This window comes from Coccinella septempunctata, chromosome 6, assembly GCF_907165205.1.
Source record: "Coccinella septempunctata chromosome 6, icCocSept1.1, whole genome shotgun sequence".
NCBI classification, from domain to species: Eukaryota; Metazoa; Arthropoda; class Insecta; order Coleoptera; family Coccinellidae; genus Coccinella; species Coccinella septempunctata.
In genome coordinates, this window is record NC_058194.1 from 29825534 (window position 1) to 29847520 (window position 21987).

Below are 21987 nucleotides of genomic sequence, written 5' to 3' on the forward strand. Positions count from 1 at the left end.
GAGTGAAAAGACCAGTCGCAGAAAAAGTCGCAGTGATTTGACAGTTACTTTGTGGCAGTGGAAAAATATTTGTTATTATCTACATTAAATAACTCTTGCTCAGTATAATATTTATCTAAATCCATTAGTTGTTTAGATTCAATTCTTAGAAACAATGGCAAGGAAAAAGAAAGGTATTAATGCACTTCTTTTGGGTTGATACGTTTTCGATTTCCTTTGAAATCGGGGGAATCCCCTAATTGTGCTATGGAAAAAAGCAATTTCTTTACCAAATTTTTTAATTATTATTATTGATGTGCTCAAATAGTAATTTTTTTGTCTCACAAACATTAAAATACCGAAAACGACCAGTTGAGACAGATTGCATCACACAAAGGAGATAATTGTATATCTGAGTTCTTTCAATGAATAGCCATGGATTTCTTTCTAAAATACAGTTAGCACCAAATTAGTGTCCTGGTTAACTAACATCATGTATTAGAGAAAAAAAGGTTCATTTCTTTCTCACATATCTTTATATTTGAGACTTAGAATTCTAACTGTTACTAATCAGAATATTTTATTTTCACAAGATTCAATAATTCATGGAACTCTAAATGCAAACATACAATTACAGGACAGAAACCTGATCCACAAGCAGGGGGAGATGCCTCGGCCAACCCTCCAGAGCCTTCAGGAAGTTCAACTTCTCAAGGTAACAATCAATGTTCAACAATTTTTACTTTTTCATTATAATTATTATCTTTTAGAAAATATTAAAACACCTATTAATCTTTAAATTCGAAATTATGCTTTAGAATTTTAATGTGATATAATTGTTGGTTGATATATTCCAGCCCCTCAGCAACCCCCCCAACAGGGTCCAGCTCCTCAGCAACATCCTCCACAGGGTCGACCACAAGAGGCGCATTCACAGCAGCAGCAAGGTCAAGGCGCTTGGCAAAAAGCAGGACAACAGCAACAAAAAGGTCCAGGTGCTTGGCAAAAAGGGGGACAACCACAAAAAACATTTGAGCAGCAAAGGCCAGGGCCACAGCCTCACCAGCAGCAAGGTCAAGGCCCTCGGCAAAGTGGAGGTCAACCACAACAACCATTCGAGCAACCAAGGACATCACCATCAGGACCACACCCTCAGCAAGGTCGAGGCGCTCGGCAAAGAGGGGGACAACCACAACAACAAGGTCAAGGTGCATGGCAAACAGTGGGACAACCACAACAGACATTTGAACAGCCAAGGACATCACCTTCAGGGCCACAACCCCAGCAACAGCAAGGTCAAGGTCCTTGGCAAAGAGGGGGGCCACCACAACAGCAAGGTCAAGGCCCTCAGCAAAGAGGGGGGCCACCACAACAGCAAGGTCAAGGCCCTCAGCAAAGAGGGGGGCCACAACAACAGCAAGGCCAAGGCCCTCAGCAAAGAGGGGGGCCACAACAACAGCAAGGCCAAGGCCCTCAGCAAAGAGGGGGGCCACCACAACAACAAGGTCAAGGTGCATGGCAAACAGGGGGACAACCACAGCAGACGTTTGAACAGCCAAGGACATCACCTCCAGGGCCACACCCACAGCAAGAGCAAGGTGCTTGGCAAAGAAGGGGGCCACCACAACAGCAAGGCCAAGGCCCTCAGCAAAGAGGGGGGCCACCACAACAACAAGGTCAAGGTGCATGGCAAACAGGGGGACAACCACAACAGACGTTTGAACAGCCAAGGACATCACCTCCAGGGCCACACCCACAGCAAGAGCAAGGTGCTTGGCAAAGAAGGGGGCCACCACAACAGCAAGGTCAAGGCCCTCAGCAAAGAGGGGGACCACCACAACAGCAAGGTCAAGGCCCTCAGCAAAGGGGGGGACCACCACAACAGCAAGGTCAAGGCCCTTGGCAAAAAGGACAACAACAAGTTCAAGGTGCATGGCAAACAGGGGGACAACCACCACAAGGGCAAGGTGCTTGGCAAAGAGCTGGACAACCACAACAGACGTTTGAGCAGCCAAGGACAACACCTCCAGGGCCACAGCAAGGTCAAGGCCCTCAGCAAAGAGGACAACAACAACAGCAGCAAGGTAAAGGCCATTCGTAACCACAAGGATCTTGACAGAAAGTCAATAATAATGATATTTATTCGTAATTGAAATGAAGAAAATTCCTTAAATTTCAAAGATTGAATTATATGAGGTTGTGAAAAATATCAAACAGCTCCTACAGGTACTTCTGAATCAATCTAATCTGATTTTCTTACTCCAGGTAGACATCAACAACCACATGGTCAGCAAAGGACTTCACAGCAAGACACCCGATCACATCAGCAACAAGGTGCAATACCCAAAAGTCAGTCAGTGGTTCAGTATGGCTCTGATCCTATTCCAGAAATACAGAAGTTGTCTACAGTTGGTAGAGGGGGTACAAAAGGTAGAAGAATCTTGGTGGAAACCAATTATCTCAGCATGGATTTTGGAAAGCTGCCAAAAGCTTACCATTACGATGTTCAAATAACTCCAGATACTCCCAAAAGATGGCTAAGGGACGTCTTTGAACAGTTCAGAAGGAAACATTTCCCCAAGAGCCATCCTGCCTTTGATGGCAAGAGGAACATGTATTCACCCTATGAATTAATAAAAGGTAACGTGGCCTTGTCTGACAAGATAGAACTGGAAATCCCCAATGAAGATAAGAAGAAATCGTATGAAGTAAGTGTTCAGTTCGCTGCCGAAGTAGATCTGAGTCCACTTCGCAACATGGCCATACAAACGTGTCAACAAGCTATGCAATGTGTTGAAATCGTTTTACGCAGTGCCCCTTCTATGAGATGTATCCAGGCGGGAAGGAGCTTTTACACGCCTCCTCCCCAGATCATTAGATTAGGTGAAGGTATGGAGATGTACTTTGGATTTTACCAAACTGTTGTCAGGGGGTGGAAGCCATTCTTCAATGTAGACGTCGCACACAAGGCATTCCCTAGTCAATTGAATATTATTGATTTGATTGCTGAAATTGGGAGCGATTTCAGAACGACCATTAGACCGGAGGATTTGAAACGTGATACGATCAGTAGAGATTTAGAGACCAAACTATTGAAACATCTGAGAACTCTTCGTATAACTTACCAGATACCAGGCATGAAAAGAGAATATAGAGTAAACGGTTTGGGTGATCCTCCTAGGTATAGTAAGTTCAGTGTGGATAACGTAACCATGACAATCGAGGAATATTTTCTCAAGAAGAAAGGCATCAGATTGAATTATCCGTTGATGCCCTCCTTATGGGTGGGCAGTCCTCAACGAGCTGACAAAATACTTCTTCCAGCCGAATTCTGTACGGTTGTGGCAAACCAAGCTGTCCCGCGTAAAATGTCCGAAAACCAAACGTCAGCAATGATAAAACACGCCGCTACGCCCACTACCGAAAGAAAGAGGAAAATAATGGACGGCTTGAAGAACACCCGTCATAACGAGGATCCCTGCATCAGGGAATTCGGATTCAGGATAAACAACGATTTTGAGAAGATAGAAGCGCGCGTGCTCGATCCGCCAGCTCTGGAATATAGCAATGGGATGATTGCCAGGCCCAGTAGGGGCGTTTGGAGACAGGATAACAACAAATTTTACATAGGTGGAGAAGAATCCACATGGATAGTTATTTCTGTGTGCGGTAACATGGCGAAGGAATGCGATAATTTGGCAAGAATGGTGAGTACCACGACATTGCATTTTTTTCAGATCGGAAATAATACTAGCATCTTATGATGGCCCTGATGGGAATGAAGCAGCCGGTGAATAGTAGCCAATGTAGCCATAATAGTAGTAATTGAATCATACACTTGGTCCATGAATGTGAGATTCCAGCGTTTCGCCGGCCGCGAATAAAACCAGACCTTGCCAAGAGCCAGATTGAAAATATCAAAAAAAAAAAACAAGATTCACCAATCAAAAATGTAAACATAGAAATATAAAACAGCAAAACAGTTTGACAAAACCATAGAGTCTCTATGTCTATGGACAAAAGTTAGGTTAGCACCATAGACCTATTAAACATTTTATATGTCTATGGTTAGCACCGATCATAAATAGGGGTGGGTAGTACCGATCATAGATTCGACTCATAGAGCAAACGTAGTGTTTTTTGCCCTCCGTACTTATGAAATTAATTTCACTGAGATTTAAGTCTCGAGAAGGTATGATCTACTAATTTTCAGTAATGCCTGTATCGATTTCAATACTCGCTATCGCTAACGAATGAAGAAATTTTCGTGGATCCAAAAATTTTTCGTATAAAAATGATTAGAAATTAAAATAGCCAGATTTTAGACGAATTATATAAATTATATTATATGTATAAATGCGTCAATACAATTTCATAATTGTTTTTTCAGATATCTGGCCAAGCTGCGAAATGCGGTATGAGATTGGCCCCCAAGCCGGGGCCCTACGACGGTTTGCAAAGCAGGCAACCTTCGGCGAGGGATGTCTTAAATATTTTGCAGAAATACTCGCAAAACTATAATTTGATTTTCGTTGTTATCCCCGATGGTGGTCCGGCATATTCGCATGTGAAAAAAGCTGCGGAGATAACTTTGAATTGTCTGACGCAATGCATAAAGAGGAGGACATTAATGAAGATGAATCCAGCCACTGTGGGTAACATACTGCTGAAGGTCAATAGTAAATTGAGCGGAACCAATCATTGTCTGAATTCCAAACCGCCAATATTACTCGAACCTTGCATGATAATGGGAGCTGACGTGACACATCCAAGTCCGGATTCTAAAGGTATACCAAGTGTCGTTGCTGTCACCGCATCGCATGATCCCAAAGCAATGTACGGATATAACATGTGCTGTCGTTTACAATTGCCAACATTGGAGATAATCGAGGATTTGGAAGCAATAACCATAGAACACCTCAAATACTTTTTCCAACGAAACAGGGGGCAAAAACCCTACAGGATAATATTCTTCAGAGATGGCGTTTCAGAGGGCCAATTCGCTGAAGTCAGGCAAAAAGAACTGTCGGCCATAAGAAGGGCCTGCAGCAAAATCGAAGATGGTTACGAACCGAAAATTACATTCATAGTTGTACAAAAAAGGCATCATACCCGATTTTTCCCAACTAACAGAAATGACTCCGAAGATAGGAATTTGAATGTACCAGCAGGAACGTGTGTGGATACTGTTATAACTAGTCTGAACCAACAAGATTTTTACCTTGTTTCCCACGCTAGTATTCAAGGTGTAGCAAAACCGACTAAATATTCAACTTTGTGGGATGATAACGATATGAGCTACGACGATGTTGAACAGTTGGCTTATTACCTGTGTCATCTTTTCTCCAGATGTAACAGGTCGGTCAGTTACCCGGCCCCAACCTACTACGCCCATTTAGGAGCAGCTAGAGCAAAGGTTTACATCGAGAGTGAACAGATAAATATCAACAATTTACAAAATGAGCAGCGAAAATTGAAAAATGATAGGATTAGGAAAGAGAAACCTATGTTCTTTGTTTAGATTAGTAGACCTGAATTATTGGAGTGGGAATTTTCATATATTATTCGCGAATAATAACGAATTGCTTTTTTTCTTTTACTAATTATACTATCGCCTAATTTGATATTCGATATTTATGTATTGCAGTGTAAAAATAAATGTTATGTTTATTTCGTTTTTTTTTTATTCTTAAAACAGACAAATCCAGTTCTGTTCTGCCGCCTCAAACACTCTGGAAGAAAATAAAATATCTAGGAACTTGAAATTTTCAGGGTAGAAGTACCTGGATGGGTGACCACTCTGGTTATGAATTTGAACAGAGCTCTCTGCTCCAATTGTAGGATATCAAATGATAATATTATAATTTCCAATAAACCGTTACACAATGTATAAATCCATAAATGTCCGACATGTATGATGATATTAGTGAAAATGTTCCTACGTCGACTTTCATTATGATGAAATACGAGATATACATCGTAAGCCTGAAGAATTACGTGCATAAACTCTACCCACACTCTCGTGTGTCACAAACTTGGTCCTTCCGCTACAAAGAACCAAACGTTAGGTAATCAGCCTCTTTTTGCGAGAAGATATGGCGGAACCAACCTCGTTAACTTCGGTCACGCTCACTTTAACGGGGAACAAAATACAGTGCTCGAAAAATGAAGTGGTTATTCGAGAGAAAGCTTACTTTTTCCACTTGAATCAAATTTTCAGGTTCAACCCAACAAGAAGTTACTAACCATCCCGGAATTTTTTGAACTTTCGACACATATGTAAACCTAATTCAATACATATGTACAAAATCGTTTTTTTATTTCTTCCTATCGTCTTCAATTTTTGAGCAGTGTAGAAAAACGAACATTAATTAGCGTTCCAAACTCCATGGACGAGGTTTTTTTTTTCCGGAAATAGTAGAAGATTGTTCATAAACGCGCTCAATTGAACAAAAGTAGTGCAATTATAGTTCTCGCATAAGAAATCCGTAATGGAATAACCAGGTTGGTTAGTTCTCGCTTACTTCGAACCAAGGCAACTTACAAAGTTCGAAAAACGGTTCTTATGTCTCATCTCGAAGATTCTCCATGATAAAGAGAGAAGAATAAATCCGTGTTGTCAGAAAGGAAGAATCGAATATGCGGGCAACTTTGTGAGATGTGTTGGGGAACAACAGTATTAATTTTCATACTGTCTTCCAAGAAATCTCTAGTTTTCGGTGAGTGCATAAAGATAGGTGAATTAATTAATTGATTCACTTTTCTTATATTTAGGTGAACAAGACGAACATGGACACGAAGCTAAAAAGTTTTATGATCAAGGTGAGTTCTAAAACATGTATATAATACAGAGTGTCCCAACCAAAGCACGCCTTCAAAGCTGGTCCTGTAATTCATTTTACAAAATGTTTGAGATTTTATTCTGAAGCCAAGGGCGGATCCAGGATTTTTTTCTGGGGGGGGCACAACGGGCAGACGAGCAAAAAAATCTACAGTAATGTGAGAAATGAACTTCAAGTTTATTCTTAAGAGTTCAAGTATGCATAGAAAGATCCGTCCGTCTGGGGGGGGCACGTGCCCCCCCCCTAAATCCGCCCTTGTCTGAAGCAATAAGTACATCCTCTCTGGTGAGAGGAAGGTTTTGGTAAACAGAAGTTCTTTTAAATGGACAAGATAAGATTGTGCACGATCTGCAACTCTAGTGATACTTCTGGCATAACTTCCTGCAGCTGAATTTAGCACTGACTGTGATAACACAGGGTCTTTACAAATTATTATTACACAGCAGACGACAACGATTTAGAAATTCTATGATCCGATATTTCTCATAATGTTGGAGGGTGCAACACAAACGTAAAAAATCTTCTTTTCCAGTCGAATCGCTTGTTCGGACATGGTCCCCCTTGATTTATTTGGCGCCTGGAGAACTGTTCAAACCTTCCGGTGTTGATGATTTCATTAAACACGTCTATCCGGCCAATGCTGACGGCTACAGGCTGACCAAAAGGGTGTCGCACAACGAAAAGCTGTACATGAAAACAGTGCAAGATGTTGGTACGATCCTAAATCAATTTTTCTCATCGAAATTGTAATTGCCCAAGTGATTTAAAACTATAACTTCCTATGTTTTTCAGAGTCGCTAAAAAACGATATGGGATCGTTCTTACACGGGAAAGATAAAGTACAGAACGTACCTACTTATGGCTTAGTATCTTATTGCCATAAAAATCTGCAAAAAGCGGATTCGAATAATTCTCCAAGTTTCTTTGTGTCATATTGGTTCTTTTACCCTTACAATCTGGGTAAAGAAATATGTTTTTTAGGTGAGTCAAATATATATCCCATTCAGATGTTCGTGTTTCAACAATTACCACATGTATGGACAAACAAATTTTAATTGATCAATTTAATTATGTACCTAATTATTTTTTCTATGGACATCGATTATTCCATGTTCTAAGATGCAGGCAACACACAATACACATCACAGAAAAATATGCATATCCGAACACGCACACACAGAGCACGATCTCCGTTTCATGACGAACACCACAGAACACAAATTCTCTATCAAGCTCTGTGAACAAGTTTTAAGTCGAAAGATGTTCTAACGTAGTTTTTTTTCGCAGGAAGAGTTCCAACTCCCTCGGTTTTTTCCTCCTGTTTCGGTAGAAAAGTGTTCATGGGCAATCACGTGGGCGATTGGGAACACGTGACCCTTTTCTTCAAGGGCCAAAAATACCCACACTCCATCTACGTGTCAACCCACGAGTTTGGCGCGTATTACAAGTACAACAAGTTTCTACACACTTTCATCTACGAATCGCAAAAGAGCACGATCAAAATAATACAGAACATACGGTTTCCCAAGTTCCTCCTGCTGAAGAACAATCACCCGGTGCTTTTTTCGGCCTGGGGTTCCCATGGATTTTGGAGCGAACCCGGAAATCACACGTATTCGCTGGTGCCGAAATTGCAGGATTTCACGGGTTTCGGGGACCGGTGGGAAACGTGGAAGAATTTGAAAATATATCACATGGGTTTTGACGGATTGCCCAGATGGATTTCTTTCAAAGGGAGATGGGGCAATCCCAGATCAAATTGTATATTATTCAAAAATCTTGGGCTCTGCAGACAGGCGGATGGACCATTTGGGCCTAGAAATTCAGACTTCGATTGTAGTTTGAAATGACCCGATTTTAATCAATTTACGAATTGGTACCGTGCGGAAATTCCTGAGAGATTGCAGCATTTGAATTTGTTTGCTCAATTCTGATGGGCAAAAAATGTGAACAAATAAATGTTGAAGCATCAAGAGCTATAAAGTTATATATGAACTCAAAAAATATGTATATGTATTCAAAGGAGATCCTTATTTTATAATAGGTGTGATTCTATCCGTTTGTACGCGTTGGTAAATAAAATTATAAAGAGTAAAAGGTTTGTTTTTTTAACTAGCCGTGGAAGAGAAAATCGCAAAAATTATTTACCTGTTGAATCACCGACAGCACTGCACTACAATTTTTTTGAATGCTGTCAAAAAAATCGTGATAGATTTTGAGTTAGGCTGTCAATTTTAATAATTGGTTAATATTTCTTAAATTAATGTACGTGATGATAATATTTGGGGTAAGTTTAAATTACATATATACATTGAAGTTTACAGTTTTATTATAGTTGATTATTGCGGCTTGGAAATTCTAACGTAGAGCGAATTTTTTTCCTGCAAAATTCTAAGTTCTTGATGTAAATCATATCTTGAACATATGAACAGTTTTGAATTATTTTTGATTACATGGCTATCATAAACAACGCAAAGTATTATTACCACTTATATGGTTCAACTCCGAAAAAATATTCGAAATCATAATCAAAAAGGGGTTCTCAAAGAGGATCCTTTTCAAAGATGAACAACTCTTTGATAAGTGTTTATCATAGAACTTGAAATATTTATTCTGTGATTGCGCAAACATCGATTACGGATGTGCGTTATTAAAATCTATCAATTTTGTTATCACATATCTTGAATTTCGAATTTCTCTTGTCAAAAATTTGAAGTAAGATGAAGCTTTAAACATCCATGTATCACAACAGACTGAAACCTCAATCCTAAATTATGAAAAATGTACCCCTCAAAGATCCCATTATTTAATAGTAACCTCAAACTTGCTGCCGAGCTAAGTAACCTCGGAGGATACTTTTTTCCGAGATCTATTCTGGCATTTCAGAAATTACATCTACTGGATAATTTCAGGTTATTTAAGGATGTAAGGGACAAATTGCAGACGATTTTGACAAAGGAAAAATTTGCTGGTTTGTTCCGGAAAAATAGATATATTTTTCCAAGAACGTTTAGAAAACACCAAACTAATTTCCTGATAAACCTATGGACGAAACAGTGCGGATGTGTACTAGCTCAAAAGATTGGAAAGAGATATCAAATGTTTAACATTTATTCAAAATTGAGGGAGGATAAAAGAGTGAGGGAGATTATATCGCGGATGAAAATAACTAGCAAGAAAAAAAGCAAAGAAATCATGTTAGGTGCCGTCACATTAGCAGCTTTCGAATGGGATAAATATCGAATACCTGAACAAGATATGAAAAATCGTTTGGGTGATCTTTCATATGTTTATACACTCAGGGACAAAACGCTTTGTCGTAACTGTCACAAAAAAAATCCAACTGAAAATTCCGAAAATATCTGCCATTGCGATGACTTCAAATCACCTGATCCTCCTTTGAAGTTCGATAATTGGGAAACTTTCATAGAAAAAAAAGATTTAGTAGTATGGAGAAGATTGCTAGAGTCCGGTCACTATGAGTATAAGGTATATGGTTCTTATAATGACGTATCGGCTGAAGAATTTCTTAATGTTCAAGTTGATACAACCTATAGGAGGATGTGGGATACAACAGCAATCGTTTTAGATGTTGTGGAGAAAGATCCTGATCCTAAGAATAATAGTGAAGTCATATATTGGGAAATGCTTTGGCCAGTGAGTTTTCATTTAACTTTAAGCAAGTATATTTTCACAAATTTTTAATTTTTTAGATGATGTTTGCTAATCGTGATTATGTGTTCATTCGTCGTTACTTAGTTGACTATAAAACGAATTCCATCATCATGGCAAATAGAAGTATAATGCATCCAAAGTATCCAGATAAGCAGGATAAGTTCAGGGTGAAAGATTACTGGTCCTATATGGTAATAAAACCTTATACAGAACTGAACAAACATGGTATTGAGTTCGTTTTAACTTATTATGATAATCCTGGTGTTAGTATTCCATCAAAAGTTACCACTTGGGTTGCTATGAGGGCCATGCCTGATTTCTTAGAGAGACTTAGAGATGCTGCCAAAAAGTACAAAGCTTATTGCAAACAATACGGTGTACAGTGTATATGTCTCTTAAAAGAGAGAGATACAAGTGAAGTTGAACCCCATGAAGACAATTTATACTATTTTCTTGATTCTGAGGAAGATTTAATAACAGATAACACAATATCTGAACCACAACATAATCTGAAAAAGAGATTTTACAAGAGACCAAATTCTGAACCACCTAAACCTCCGAACAAATCCCCTAAAAACGAAACTGAAACTAGAAAACAATCAGAATCTGCACCGCCAACAAATTCCATAATTCAAAGGGGCACAAAGAATTTCTGGAAATATCTCCATCCTTCCTACTATATAAGTTGATGAAAGAGAATGATGTATAAGAAAGTAGCTTTCATCTTGTATCGAGAACAAAAAAATCTGTATATATTTGATAACGGATTTTTAATTTACTCTGAAATTTTACCAACGCAGTTGAATCGATATCCGCAGTTTTTTATTGAATATGAAATTATTGTGAAATATATTGATGTTTAAGAAAAAATGCTGTTCTTCTTTTCCATTTTAAGGCTTTTCAAGTTTGAATCTTTTACTGATTATAGAACAAAGCAATTTATTGAAAATTCTAAGAAAATGTTAGGACAAAAAATACCTTATTCCAGAAGACATTTGTGATAAAGTTAGTTGGCCATCAGAGAAATACTAACTTCTTCATGTACAACCTCTTATTTATTCACATTGATTATAAGTAATGGTTCAAAATATCACAATTCACTAGACTTCTGTCTGAAAGTTTCTAGCAATCTGTTATACTCCTCTCATATTAATAAATTTCCTTTGGTATATCATCATATAAACTCTCGTGTTGAAATTTTAAAACTTCATTGCCATAACTAGTCCAGTTTGGAAGGAGATACCTGGCAAAAATCTCCAAACACTTTGGCGATTCAGGTACATACATTTTCAATAAATCAACCAGAGGAGGTTTATGGGAATGCAGGGCACTAGGTACACTCAAGACTAATTTTTTGTTTGGAGGATTCAATATACTACGATTGTTTCTACATCCAAAAATGATCTGCTCAAAAGGCTGCTTTCCAGGAGGTTCAGAAAAGTTACATATGGGTTCACCCCTTTTAGTAACTTTCAGCCAATACCATTTTGAGATAAATTGAACACCCCATTTAGGAAATATTTCATCTTTCAAGGCACTGATATGCTGAGGCGAATTAGTACACCAAACCACTATCAAACCATTTTCATTCAATAGACTTTCGAGATTTAAATCCTTCAAATCTTTGTTATACATCATTTCATAAGCGTGGGAACTTCTTTTCCTTTTTCTGCGAATATACTTATTCCACCAAGGTGGATCAAGAAGAATCAGATCAAATTTTTTAGTAGACAAACATTGAGATATTTCCTTCGTATCCCTACAGAAGAATTCACAGTTTTCTGGGAATATATAGTCTCCATTACATATTTTTCTGTATATATTGGGTCCTATATTTGCACCCTCTGCATTTACTATAACAAGGTCTTTTGTTGTCTCATACACTTTTGCACTCATTTCAAGAGCACACTTGTTATCAATTTCCCCATAATTTGGGTTGAAATGATTCTTGAAATCATTGAATAGAGAGTTGTAAACGTCCAGAATCCATAGTACTTCAACGTTTTTTATATGTGCTTTCTTCAAAATAGCACATTCTGGGGCTTTTCCCCGTTTATTCTTTCGAATATATGGAACATTTATCTCAAACAGTTCTTTTTTCAATTTCATTTGTTTGCCCAAAGGCATATGTTCATATACAGATGAAATGTAATCGCAATGGGATATCAGCCATCCCAAATTAGAGGTGCAAACTATTGACATGGTGGGTTCAAGTTATTTCCATGTTCATTCAACCCAAAAAATTGAAAATTTTAACAGAGACAGACCCTGTTTTTGCTCCCACAGCACAACTCACAAATGTTTGAAATTTGAAAAATTGAGTTGGGTTAGGTTAACTCTTTGGTTTGAACATTGAACTAAAGTTCAATGGGTTTGAAACATTTGTCTATGGTTTGAAAATGTTATGAATCGACCATAGAGTAGTCTCGATAATTAGGAACATAGAGGAACTTACTTTGTCTATGATTAGGAAAGTGAACGTGAATATAATTTTCGATGGTAGCTTTTAAAATAATAATCTCTGATCGATACATAAAAAACAAAGATTATACTCTATAATCTTTGATAAAAAACAGATACAATTAGGCCCTACAACTACCATATTCTAATTAAAAATGTGTGATATCCGATCATTTATTTACCGGTAGGCTTAGGTTAAAAAACCGCACACAATTAATTTATCAGATTTTATAAACTATCCAGCCTTTGTTAAAAAATATTATGTTTTTTTATGTATTTTCCTTCAATCTTTTTTGTAATAATTCGATTTGTTTTTATGGTGTTTGAAAGAAAATTAAACACTTTTTAATATTTTATCTTTACTATTCCTATTTGATGTAACATCAAAACAATAAAAATCCAATGTTTAAATTAGAATAAATTTACTGGGATTACTTTTAGTATAACTGCAAAGTTGATTTATAAATGCAGAGATTACATGCTAAGTTAATAATGGAGGAATATTATTGCCAAAGAAATAACCCAATATTAACCTCTAAGAGGAAACTTTCGAATATTAACACCAAGTTACTAGATGGAATGATTCTTAGCAAGTATTTAAACACAGATGCAATAAAAAAAGATTCTTTCTATTTCAAACGAATTGAAATTTGGGATAAAGTTACATTCCGACTGAGGTCAAGTATTGAACTTTACTTGAAAGTTGAAGATATCAAACTAATGTTGTAGATAATATATTTTCCCACATTGGAATAAGCAACCTTAGAAAAATACCAGGGAGCATCGCGAATGAAACTTTTCCCCAAAAAAATAGAACAGATGACTTATAATTGGCCGCAGTCTGCGACAACAATTTTCTTCGACGTTTTTCCTGATTGGGAACCCAGGGCTTCAATTTTTTTGACTACATCCATGCCTTCAATTACTGAACCAAAGACAACGTGTCTGTTATCCAACCAGGAGGTTTTCACCGTGGTGATGAAGAACTGTGATCCGTTGGTGTCAGGTCCTGCGTTTGCCATGGACATGACTCCGGCACCAGTGTGTTTCAATGTGAAGTTCTCATCAGGGAATTTGTTACCATAGATGGACTTGCCACCGGTACCATTGTGGTTGGTGAAGTCACCTCCTTGGCACATGAAATTTGGGATGACACGGTGGAAGGTGGATCCTTTGTATCCAAAACCTTTCTCTCCTGTGCAGAGAGCTCTGAAGTTTTCCGCCGTCTTCGGGACTACATCATTACGAAGCTGAAAAAAATCAATTTTTGAACAGAAGAAAACTTTTAGTGGAATAATGCATCTCTGTTCAACTTCGACTTGAATGAGCTGGAGCGAAAAAATTCAGCCTTTGTAAAGATGTTAATGGTTTCCGTAGGTTAGCCAAATTTTCACATTTGTCTTGATGAATTTCGAATTTATCGAGAAACTGAAGAATATGGGTATTCGCTTCCGAAATTGATGAAATATGCTTCCAGAATACAATGGATGAATAATTTCATATTATTGATTGATATCTTCCACTATAATAAATGGTCTATTATCAACAAAAAATCAATGAAATGAATGAAATATGAAAACTATGTTCGCTGACGATGATTCCACAAGGTCAAGGTGAAAATTTTACATACAGAATAAGTGAGTATTATTATCATAGAAGAGAAAATTTTCCATAGTTAACAAGTTGTAATAGAAAAGATAAACCCTTTGGTTTTGCTATAATCAATCAATCCACAATCGAAATTTATGTAAATTTCACGGACTTAGGTTACCTATCTCGAATAGACGTGTAACGTTTGCAAGAGCGGTTACGATGAAAGGTGTGTAATATTCACAAATTATGGAATTACACTTTCCATCTCTCATCCTTTGATGATTTCCCATTGTATCATAATTTATTTCGAAACAAGCCGGTGTATCTATAAACATGCTACATGCTTACATGAAATTTATAGATATTTTTAGTGAGATCAAGAATAGTGAAATATTCCGTACCATAAATACCAGAATGATCAATGAGGAAGTTGCTAGAATGCCGAAACGATACAACCTCGAGAAGTACAATCAGTTTAATTCAATTTGGCGAAATAAAATAGGAAATTTTACAATCAAAACAAACGATGCATTGCAACACGAGTAGTTTTCGAAAGTACATAAATCTTGTGATTAAATTAAGCAAATTGATAACATGCAAAGTCATGTGGAGATCAAGCAACATAGGACGCCATAAAATTTTCCACAAGAAATCACGTTCTTCGTCCGAGCCGACTCTCAAAAAACAACGTGAAACGTGCAATTTTCATATTTTCCAGAAAACAATAATTCGACAAAAATGACCATATGAGAAAAGCATGCAAGTGAGTCATTAGACAATCTGAAATCACGGCAATTCTATGAATCAAACAATGTCGTGAAGAAGCAGTTAGCCGGCAAATCAGAACAATCTTCTAAGAATATTTACCTCCATAATGATCCTTCCAACAGGTTGGCCATCGGCAGTCATATCAAAAAATACTTTTGGTAGACTCATTTTGTTCGAAAACTGTCTCAAAACGGAGGTAGTAAAAGAAAGCTCTGAACCCAACTTACTCTTGCCGGCGAGTGCGCTTTGTAAAGAACTCGATCGAAATGAGAGAGAAGCCAATCTAATAGCCGCTTCCGATTGACGGGAAAGGATGGAGAAGGCCATGATCGAAATGAGCGGATATACTGCCCTAGTCAAATTAAATACTGCGTCTATCTTAGTTTTTTGTGTTCTCCTTATTTGGTAGGGCCGACGGAAGAAGATTATACTAAAATAAAGCGGTATTTACGAATTCACGATATTTTTTAAGGGGACCACATTTTTTTATTGAATTTTTTTGAAATTGAGAAATATTCAAATTCTTAGTTCCCACCGGTCAAATATAAGTGGGTTTATAATTTCATATTCAAGCAAACATCTCTTTATTCGAAATGATGTCGAATATATGTATGTGGTCAGATCTTATTTTGAGAGGTGTTAGTACACCTAAACTTGACAAACTATTTTCAAAATAAGTTCTTGGTAGGAAAGCGCTCAGCGGACAAGCAGCGAAATAAATATTATAATTGCTAGTTTGAACTGGCTATTATGTGTCAGTTAAAACTGGCAATTAATTATGTATAAATGTCAGTTATGAAGAATTATGAAGTCAAACTTACAGTTAAATGTGGTTGTTAGTTTGAACTAGTAATTAGTTGTAACTGAAATGTTCGGTTTCAGTTATGAAATTGATAATTTGAACTCCTGTAGTGTTCTTTAAATAGAATTTGGTTTTTTCAATAAAATATCTTTTTTTTATGTGGTCAAACTCTGTTTTAAATCAAATATCATTATTTATACCACATCCATACATGAAGAATTATTTTCAACCCATTGATTGTGCATTCTTTTGGCAACACCAATAATCTTGTGTAAGAGATATATTTTTTTTTTTGATAAAGAGACTAAACTTATTAAATCAATGATTTAATAATAGAATAAAACAAATCAATACATTGTAGCATATATTACAATAATAACTCAATTAAATTCAATTAAAACTATTTAACCTATTTATTTAGAATGATTTTTTTCATCAGTAGACTCATCAACTTCCATCTCAGACTTCACATCTTTTTCCCATCGAGATTTACCATCGTCCTTATCTTTCTTGTCTTTTTCACTCTCTTTCTCCTTTTTCATGTTTTCCTCCTTGTTGATTGAGGTGCTTCTGAGGACGGGGTCAATCTTGTCTCTTATTTCAGTCAATGTTGTTTGGAACAACTTGGAGTAGGCCTGAAAAAAAAACACATGTTAGTTATGTAAGTTTCTAAAATCTACTGCTTCAATTACCAAAGTTTTGGACAGTGTATCTTCGCTGTTTCTGAATTTCTCCTTATACTCTTTCAGTTCAGAATTGACGCGTTTTATTTGCTGGTTCGCTTTGTCGTATTTTTCAATCAGTTTGTTATTTTCACTTTTGAGACTCGTTACACGAGAATCTGCTTCAATTCGAGCCTTATCGCTCCTTTCCAGTTGCGACATCAATTTACCAACATCAACGAGGGCTCCTTGAAACATTACCATACCTGAAAGAGTATAAAATATTCAATATTGAATCTTAACCTCAAAAAGCGGCGCCATGTTGGCATTTAAGACGTTAACATGTTTCCTCACCCTCAGTGCTTTTTGCTTCTTCTGTTGACTCTGTTTCCATTTTCCCGTCATTTTCTTTTTCATTTATGAATAATGGGAGAAGTTTATTATTTCCAACAGCCAGTTCTTTAACAATGTTGTCTTCTAACTCCTCTTTTATTGGCGACTCTTCATCCTTTGGTTTATCAGTCAATTTTCTATAATGTAAACTATCTCTAGTTATTACTTTCCCCACCAGTTTTCTGACTTGTGCCCTGGATAAACTCAGCCCCAAATTGTACAGGAGGTCTTCAATATCTTTGTCGAATATGTAACCACAATGAGTTTGGTCAAAGTAAACAAAAGATAATAAAAGATGCTTGTGTTTGGTATACAATTTAACACGACTCTTTTTCTTATCTTTATCTTTCTTCTTATCTTTATCATCATCGTCGTCACCATCTTCATCTTCATCACTCTCACATGACCTTCTTTCACTTCTCTTAGCTTCAGACTTCTTTTTCTCCTTATCCTTGTTGTCATCGCCCTTTTTATCTTTTTCCTCCTCTTTCTGCTTGTCGTCATCTTCTTTTTTCTCCCCATCTTTTTTCTTTTCCTCCTCCTTCTTCTTATCGTCATGTTTTTTTTTATCATCTGTTTTACGTTCGTCCTTATCACGTTTCTTCGGTTCTTCTTTCTCTTTTGGTTTTTCTGGCAGTTGAGAAAGTGCTCTAGAATGATTAACGAAATTAAAAAGCCGATGCTACAAGCGAAATGGGTGACTTACTTGTAAATGTTGAAACCAAAATCGCGCATTAGCATTTCATTGAATAATTCAGCGAAAATGGACACCTCGAAAAAGTGCTCCTTGGTATCCTCCGGTCTGTAATCTAACAGGAGGGATAAGGACATCACAGTACAATCGAACTTTCCGGATTTGGCAGTTTTGGAGGGATGGACAATGATTTGTTGCTGGTCGGGTAAAGTGTAACGCTTCTGAAGAAGAGCTTTCTCCTTTTCGTCCAACTTCTTTTCTTCCACCTGTCGAACAGCCTGTGTGAAAGTCTGAAGGAGTGAGTGCTGCGTGGGGCACTTACCTCCGGTTTTTTCTCCTCTTGGACAGTTTCCGGTTCGGAATCAACCACATTTTCTTTCGTTTCGTCGTTGTCGTTGTCCTTGTCGTTTTCAGCTTCTGATTTCAGTAATTTTCCCAGCCTGGCAACAAGTTGCGATTTCAGTCCTTTGGTGCTGGCGCTACGAGCGTTGAGTTCCTTTTTCAAATCGCCGACAGACATCGTCTTCAAGTCCAACTGGGAGTAATGGGTGGGATCTGCCTTATCCAAAGTTTGATCTTCTTCCTGCGAATCATAAAGGGACAGCGTTAGAAAACAACAATGGACCCTATAAGCTCGCACTCTCCATACACTTCCATACACCATTCACGCATAGTTTTCTTTGTTCGATGCACCAAGTGCATTGAAGACACATATTAAATCTCCAAAATTCCTTCATTCTGGTGTGGGGAGGCATGAGGCCTCAATTCACCTGCAACACTGCACACCTAACAATGCCTAACCTAATTCTCTTATGAATGTGTTTATACACAGATAAAAATAATAAAAATGCCTTTTCATCGGGTTGGGCCTCGTCCGTTAGCTCCTGGTCAGCCTTCAGCTCTCGTTCTAGCAGCTTTTGGTAGGACTGCACAAGGTTGTCCCACTCTAGTCGAGTTGGTACGCAGCTCCAAACATCCGGAAGATAGATGACCACGGTCTCGACCCTCGCCGGTATGGTTTTCCCCTTGTGCACAGACTCACTGCGATGGTAATACAGCTCCACGAATCGGTACCTAAATGAAGAAGAACACAGAAGGGGGTGAGCATGAATATGTGGACCTGTTTAGCAAGAACAGAAAGGGAATAAAACTTATATCTAGTTCTGTCGGACTGCAACTGAAATTTCCTATCAGAATACTGGATTTCCTGTATTCATCTAACTCTAAAAGCTCACTTCTTGTCGATACTTCCAATAAACATGGATGAAAATTCCTAACTCTAAAATAGATATATCAACAAGGTAGCCGATAGGTCTACCATATTGTAGATACACTTCATCAGCAAATGCAAGTCATCCAATTTGAAGAATCCTTAAATTTAGTATAGCGGAAAAGAAATAAAATTAAAAAAAAAACCGTCAGAAAACCACCTTGAAATATGCCTGTAGAACCAGCTATGATCTTGCAATATTCGTTTTGTTTGCGATAAAATCCGTTAGAATCGAAAAAACCTTGAAAAATGCGATAACAACATCGATCGTTTTCAATCGTGAACGCCCTGTCGAATGTTACGCCCATGTGTGTGCCGTTCTTGAGCTAAGTTCACGTCCTTTCGAAACCATAATCGGCGTTAGTCGTATAGCGTGAAGTTAGGCGAATCCCGTAAATTCTATGGTTTCTTGATGACAGAATATTGCTCATTCCCGTAATTTTTTTTTAAATAATTTCGTTCACTCTACTTTGTACCTGCGAAAATTCCATACAACGAATATGAAGACCCTTTTTTGACTTTTCCTGATTTTAGAGTATTTCTTGTATTCGTTGCAGATTGAGAAATGACGTTAGATATATCGTTCATTCGTTCCGCTACAGAAGCTCAAGTTTTTTTCTTTCAAACAACATTCCATGTCTAGTTACAAGTTTTTGTAACATACTTCCCCACCTTTCAATTTTTTAAATCTTTTCTTCCCTCGAAAACTGATTTAACCGTAAGAGTATAAAAAAAATACTCACCATTGTGTACAGTTTGACAAATCGATCCCTGTTAGAGCTTTACAAGTACGGATGGCTGTGCGGATTAGTACTGAAGGATCCTTTTCAGGATTAGGTCCGTCTAGAGACGGACTCCAAGGCCCCCCAATCGCCATTGTTTCATTTTTACCTCTAAGTCCCACAAGAAAACTAATGAGGCGTGATGGATGTATGTAATCTTTTTCTTCTGCATCCCTGTCCTTTTTTTCTTCATCTTCAGCCATTGCACAACATTTATGATATAGTTCATCCAAGCCAGGCACATTTATCAACATAACCTGAAACATTTACATTCTAACTCTCAAACTGAAAAAATTCTACAGGAAATGAAATACCTTGGCTGAAAAGAGATAGTCTGCATCGGGAGGTTCTAATATAGCATCATTTTCCACTACTGATTCAACCTCCTTACTCATAATGTGATAAGAACATGGTTTGCTGAGAGAGAAAGGTTTGTTCGAAGGAAACGCTTTAGTCCATTCAAAATTACTGTGGAAAAAGTCGGACGGTATATACATGTTCGCATATCTTCTTCGAACTTCTAAGACATCAGCGTTGAACCTATAAGAGAAATTAAAGACTATACAAATTATTCATCAGTTAAGACTCCGAAACTTACAAGTTCAAAGCAATTTTTGGAATTTGCACCATGTATCTGGGTACAATTCTCGGTCTCCTCCTCACTTTTGGTGAACGAGACCTTCGCCTAACTGGTGACTTTTTCTCTTCCTTTTCTCGCTCCCTCTGTCTTTCCTCTCGCCTCCTTTTTCTTTCTATTTCTTCATCATCACGATCCCTATCCCTAGATCTCTCCCTTCCCCTTCCACCAGCTGAAGCTTTAGGTCTACCACTGTTACTCCTACCACTGCCAAAATTACCTAGAAAGAATGGTATAATGCAAACTCAGAATCTAATGGAGATAATTGAAATTACCATTTGGTTCAGGAGGAGGTACTGCATTATATCCAGAGGAATTGTAGTTTTTTGATGATGAGCTACTGCTAGAATGACGATTAGATGGCTGCTGATTACTATTTCCACCTGTATTTGGTATGACTTGAATGCGGGTTGCATTCCATTTGAAAGGCATAGAAGGATTATATGAGGCTTCAACCAAAACTCTATCTCCAACAGTAGGATTTGAACCTTTTGAACAAGCGTTTGTTTGGAAAAAAACCTCCTCGTCAACAAATCCGAAGTTATCGTGTACTTTTGTTACAGTACCAGTAAAAACTCTTTGCTTAGTGTTTGTGTTATTACCACTCATTTGAGACATGGGTGGCATATTTTGCGGCGATTGAAATGCAGCAGTATTCAATGCCCTTGGGTTTGGGTACGAAACAGAACTAACTTGCTGAAAAATTTGATTGGATGCCAATTGTGAAGCCCCAAGAGCATTATTAGTCATTTGTTGCAAACCTAGTCCTAAGTTTTGTTGTTGGATACCCAGAGCATTTTGGAAAACTTGAGGATGCTGCTGTTGGAATTGCAATACAGCAGTATTATTCATGTTTCCCATCTGGTTCATCATTTGAGGCACATTCAGGCCTTGGTTATTTTGAGGCACCATGTTTTGAGGGTTGTTGTTTCGGCCCCATGCTGGGTTTTTGTTCCCGCCAAATTGTCCTAGATTATTGCTCATCGTAAAAGCTTTGCGTATTTACAACTAATAGCGAAAACGGCCAACTCGCATTAAAATAATTAAAAATCACGAAATTATCAAATTGATTCCGATTGATTAATAGAAACCACAGAATTTTCTGATGATTGTCATACAGCAGAGCACAGAATACTAAACTAACCAGAGATAACAGAGAAAAAGGTTACACAGAACACGAATATCAAAGAAGGAAGAGAATTTATGAAGAATAATTCATGCAATTTTCCTATTTCCGATTTGTTCAACCCTCTACCCATCTGATTTGTTTAGTTTCCTTTCGTGAAAATTTTTGGATTCCCTTATATTCTCATTGTCAGATTTTCAATTTACTTGAAAAGGTGGATGCGCTTTGAGCAACAGAGCTGAAAACGCTGGTGGCTCCTAATATATAATATATAACACCCAATTTCAAAGAATAGATTTATGAT

General features: G+C 37.6%; 6 protein-coding genes across 15 annotated transcripts; 3 read left to right on the plus strand and 3 right to left on the minus strand.

Annotated features, from left to right (window-relative positions):
- Window positions 1-2: 2 nt before the first annotated feature.
- LOC123314743 (protein argonaute-2-like) lies at window positions 3-5625 on the plus strand. 10 transcript variants are annotated; one of them, XM_044900058.1, is made up of 6 exons: window positions 3-173; window positions 617-694; window positions 837-1874; window positions 1908-2063; window positions 2245-3686; window positions 4370-5625. In XM_044900058.1, the coding sequence occupies exons 1-6, from the start codon at window positions 155-157 to the stop codon at window positions 5498-5500; spliced, it is 3864 nt and encodes a 1287-aa protein (XP_044755993.1). In that variant the 5' UTR covers window positions 3-154; the 3' UTR covers window positions 5501-5625. The 10 variants fall into 10 exon arrangements, with proteins under 10 accessions (XP_044755993.1, XP_044755999.1, XP_044755997.1 ...); XM_044900064.1 differs by having other exon boundaries at window positions 837-1577; window positions 1947-2063; XM_044900062.1 differs by having other exon boundaries at window positions 837-1442; window positions 1614-2063.
- Window positions 5626-6395: 770 nt separating this feature from the next.
- On the plus strand, window positions 6396-8991 carry LOC123315452 (vacuolar protein sorting-associated protein 62). Its single transcript, XM_044901147.1, has 5 exons — window positions 6396-6698; window positions 6754-6801; window positions 7354-7533; window positions 7614-7802; window positions 8109-8991. The coding sequence occupies exons 1-5, from the start codon at window positions 6638-6640 to the stop codon at window positions 8669-8671; spliced, it is 1041 nt and encodes a 346-aa protein (XP_044757082.1). The 5' UTR covers window positions 6396-6637; the 3' UTR covers window positions 8672-8991.
- A 448-nt stretch (window positions 8992-9439) lies between these two features.
- LOC123315196 (stAR-related lipid transfer protein 7, mitochondrial-like) lies at window positions 9440-11259 on the plus strand. Its single transcript, XM_044900789.1, has 2 exons — window positions 9440-10478; window positions 10535-11259. The coding sequence occupies exons 1-2, from the start codon at window positions 9603-9605 to the stop codon at window positions 11183-11185; spliced, it is 1527 nt and encodes a 508-aa protein (XP_044756724.1). The 5' UTR covers window positions 9440-9602; the 3' UTR covers window positions 11186-11259.
- A 273-nt stretch (window positions 11260-11532) lies between these two features.
- LOC123315197 (N(6)-adenine-specific methyltransferase METTL4) lies at window positions 11533-12846 on the minus strand. Its single transcript, XM_044900791.1, has one exon. It carries the CDS (start codon window positions 12696-12698, stop codon window positions 11646-11648), a length of 1053 nt encoding a protein of 350 aa, XP_044756726.1. The 5' UTR covers window positions 12699-12846; the 3' UTR covers window positions 11533-11645.
- Window positions 12847-13298: 452 nt separating this feature from the next.
- LOC123315276 (peptidyl-prolyl cis-trans isomerase) lies at window positions 13299-15650 on the minus strand. The gene is made up of 2 exons (XM_044900915.1): window positions 15417-15650; window positions 13299-14206 (listed from the first exon to the last, which is right to left on the minus strand). Exons 1-2 carry the CDS (start codon window positions 15642-15644, stop codon window positions 13781-13783), a joined length of 654 nt encoding a protein of 217 aa, XP_044756850.1. The 5' UTR covers window positions 15645-15650; the 3' UTR covers window positions 13299-13780.
- Window positions 15651-16470: 820 nt separating this feature from the next.
- Window positions 16471-21672, minus strand: LOC123315178 (cell division cycle and apoptosis regulator protein 1-like). The gene is made up of 10 exons (XM_044900774.1): window positions 20833-21672; window positions 20519-20777; window positions 20235-20460; window positions 19882-20177; window positions 18720-18942; window positions 18191-18451; window positions 17881-18134; window positions 17136-17824; window positions 16812-17047; window positions 16471-16754 (listed from the first exon to the last, which is right to left on the minus strand). Exons 1-10 carry the CDS (start codon window positions 21539-21541, stop codon window positions 16533-16535), a joined length of 3375 nt encoding a protein of 1124 aa, XP_044756709.1. The 5' UTR covers window positions 21542-21672; the 3' UTR covers window positions 16471-16532.
- Between the last annotated feature and the right edge of the window lie 315 nt (window positions 21673-21987).

What these genes read in the sequence shown, in the direction of transcription:
- LOC123314743 (XM_044900057.1), top strand. An exon ending in ACAACAACAACAGCAGCAAG is followed by an intron (nt 2,064 to 2,244) that starts GTAAAGGCCATT and finishes TTCTTACTCCAG; the next exon opens with GTAGACATCAACAACCACAT. An exon ending in GCGATAATTTGGCAAGAATG is followed by an intron (nt 3,687 to 4,369) that starts GTGAGTACCACG and finishes TTGTTTTTTCAG; the next exon opens with ATATCTGGCCAAGCTGCGAA.
- LOC123315452 (XM_044901147.1), top strand. Translation starts at nt 6,638, where the DNA reads ATGTGTTGGGGAACAACAGTATTAATTTTCATACTGTCTTCCAAGAAA. An exon ending in GAAAACAGTGCAAGATGTTG is followed by an intron (nt 7,534 to 7,613) that starts GTACGATCCTAA and finishes TATGTTTTTCAG; the next exon opens with AGTCGCTAAAAAACGATATG. An exon ending in TAAAGAAATATGTTTTTTAG is followed by an intron (nt 7,803 to 8,108) that starts GTGAGTCAAATA and finishes TTTTTTTCGCAG; the next exon opens with GAAGAGTTCCAACTCCCTCG.
- LOC123315196 (XM_044900789.1), top strand. Translation starts at nt 9,603, where the DNA reads ATGTACCCCTCAAAGATCCCATTATTTAATAGTAACCTCAAACTTGCT. An exon ending in ATTGGGAAATGCTTTGGCCA is followed by an intron (nt 10,479 to 10,534) that starts GTGAGTTTTCAT and finishes TTAATTTTTTAG; the next exon opens with ATGATGTTTGCTAATCGTGA.
- LOC123315197 (XM_044900791.1), bottom strand. Translation starts at nt 12,698, where the DNA reads ATGTCAATAGTTTGCACCTCTAATTTGGGATGGCTGATATCCCATTGC.
- LOC123315276 (XM_044900915.1), bottom strand. Translation starts at nt 15,644, where the DNA reads ATGGCCTTCTCCATCCTTTCCCGTCAATCGGAAGCGGCTATTAGATTG. An exon ending in TTGGAAGGATCATTATGGAG is followed by an intron (nt 14,207 to 15,416) that starts GTAAATATTCTT and finishes GATTTTTTTCAG; the next exon opens with CTTCGTAATGATGTAGTCCC.
- LOC123315178 (XM_044900774.1), bottom strand. Translation starts at nt 21,541, where the DNA reads ATGAGCAATAATCTAGGACAATTTGGCGGGAACAAAAACCCAGCATGG. An exon ending in CCAAAAATTGCTTTGAACTT is followed by an intron (nt 20,461 to 20,518) that starts GTAAGTTTCGGA and finishes TTTCTCTTATAG; the next exon opens with GTTCAACGCTGATGTCTTAG. An exon ending in TTGTCAAACTGTACACAATG is followed by an intron (nt 18,943 to 19,881) that starts GTGAGTATTTTT and finishes TTCTTCATTTAG; the next exon opens with GTACCGATTCGTGGAGCTGT.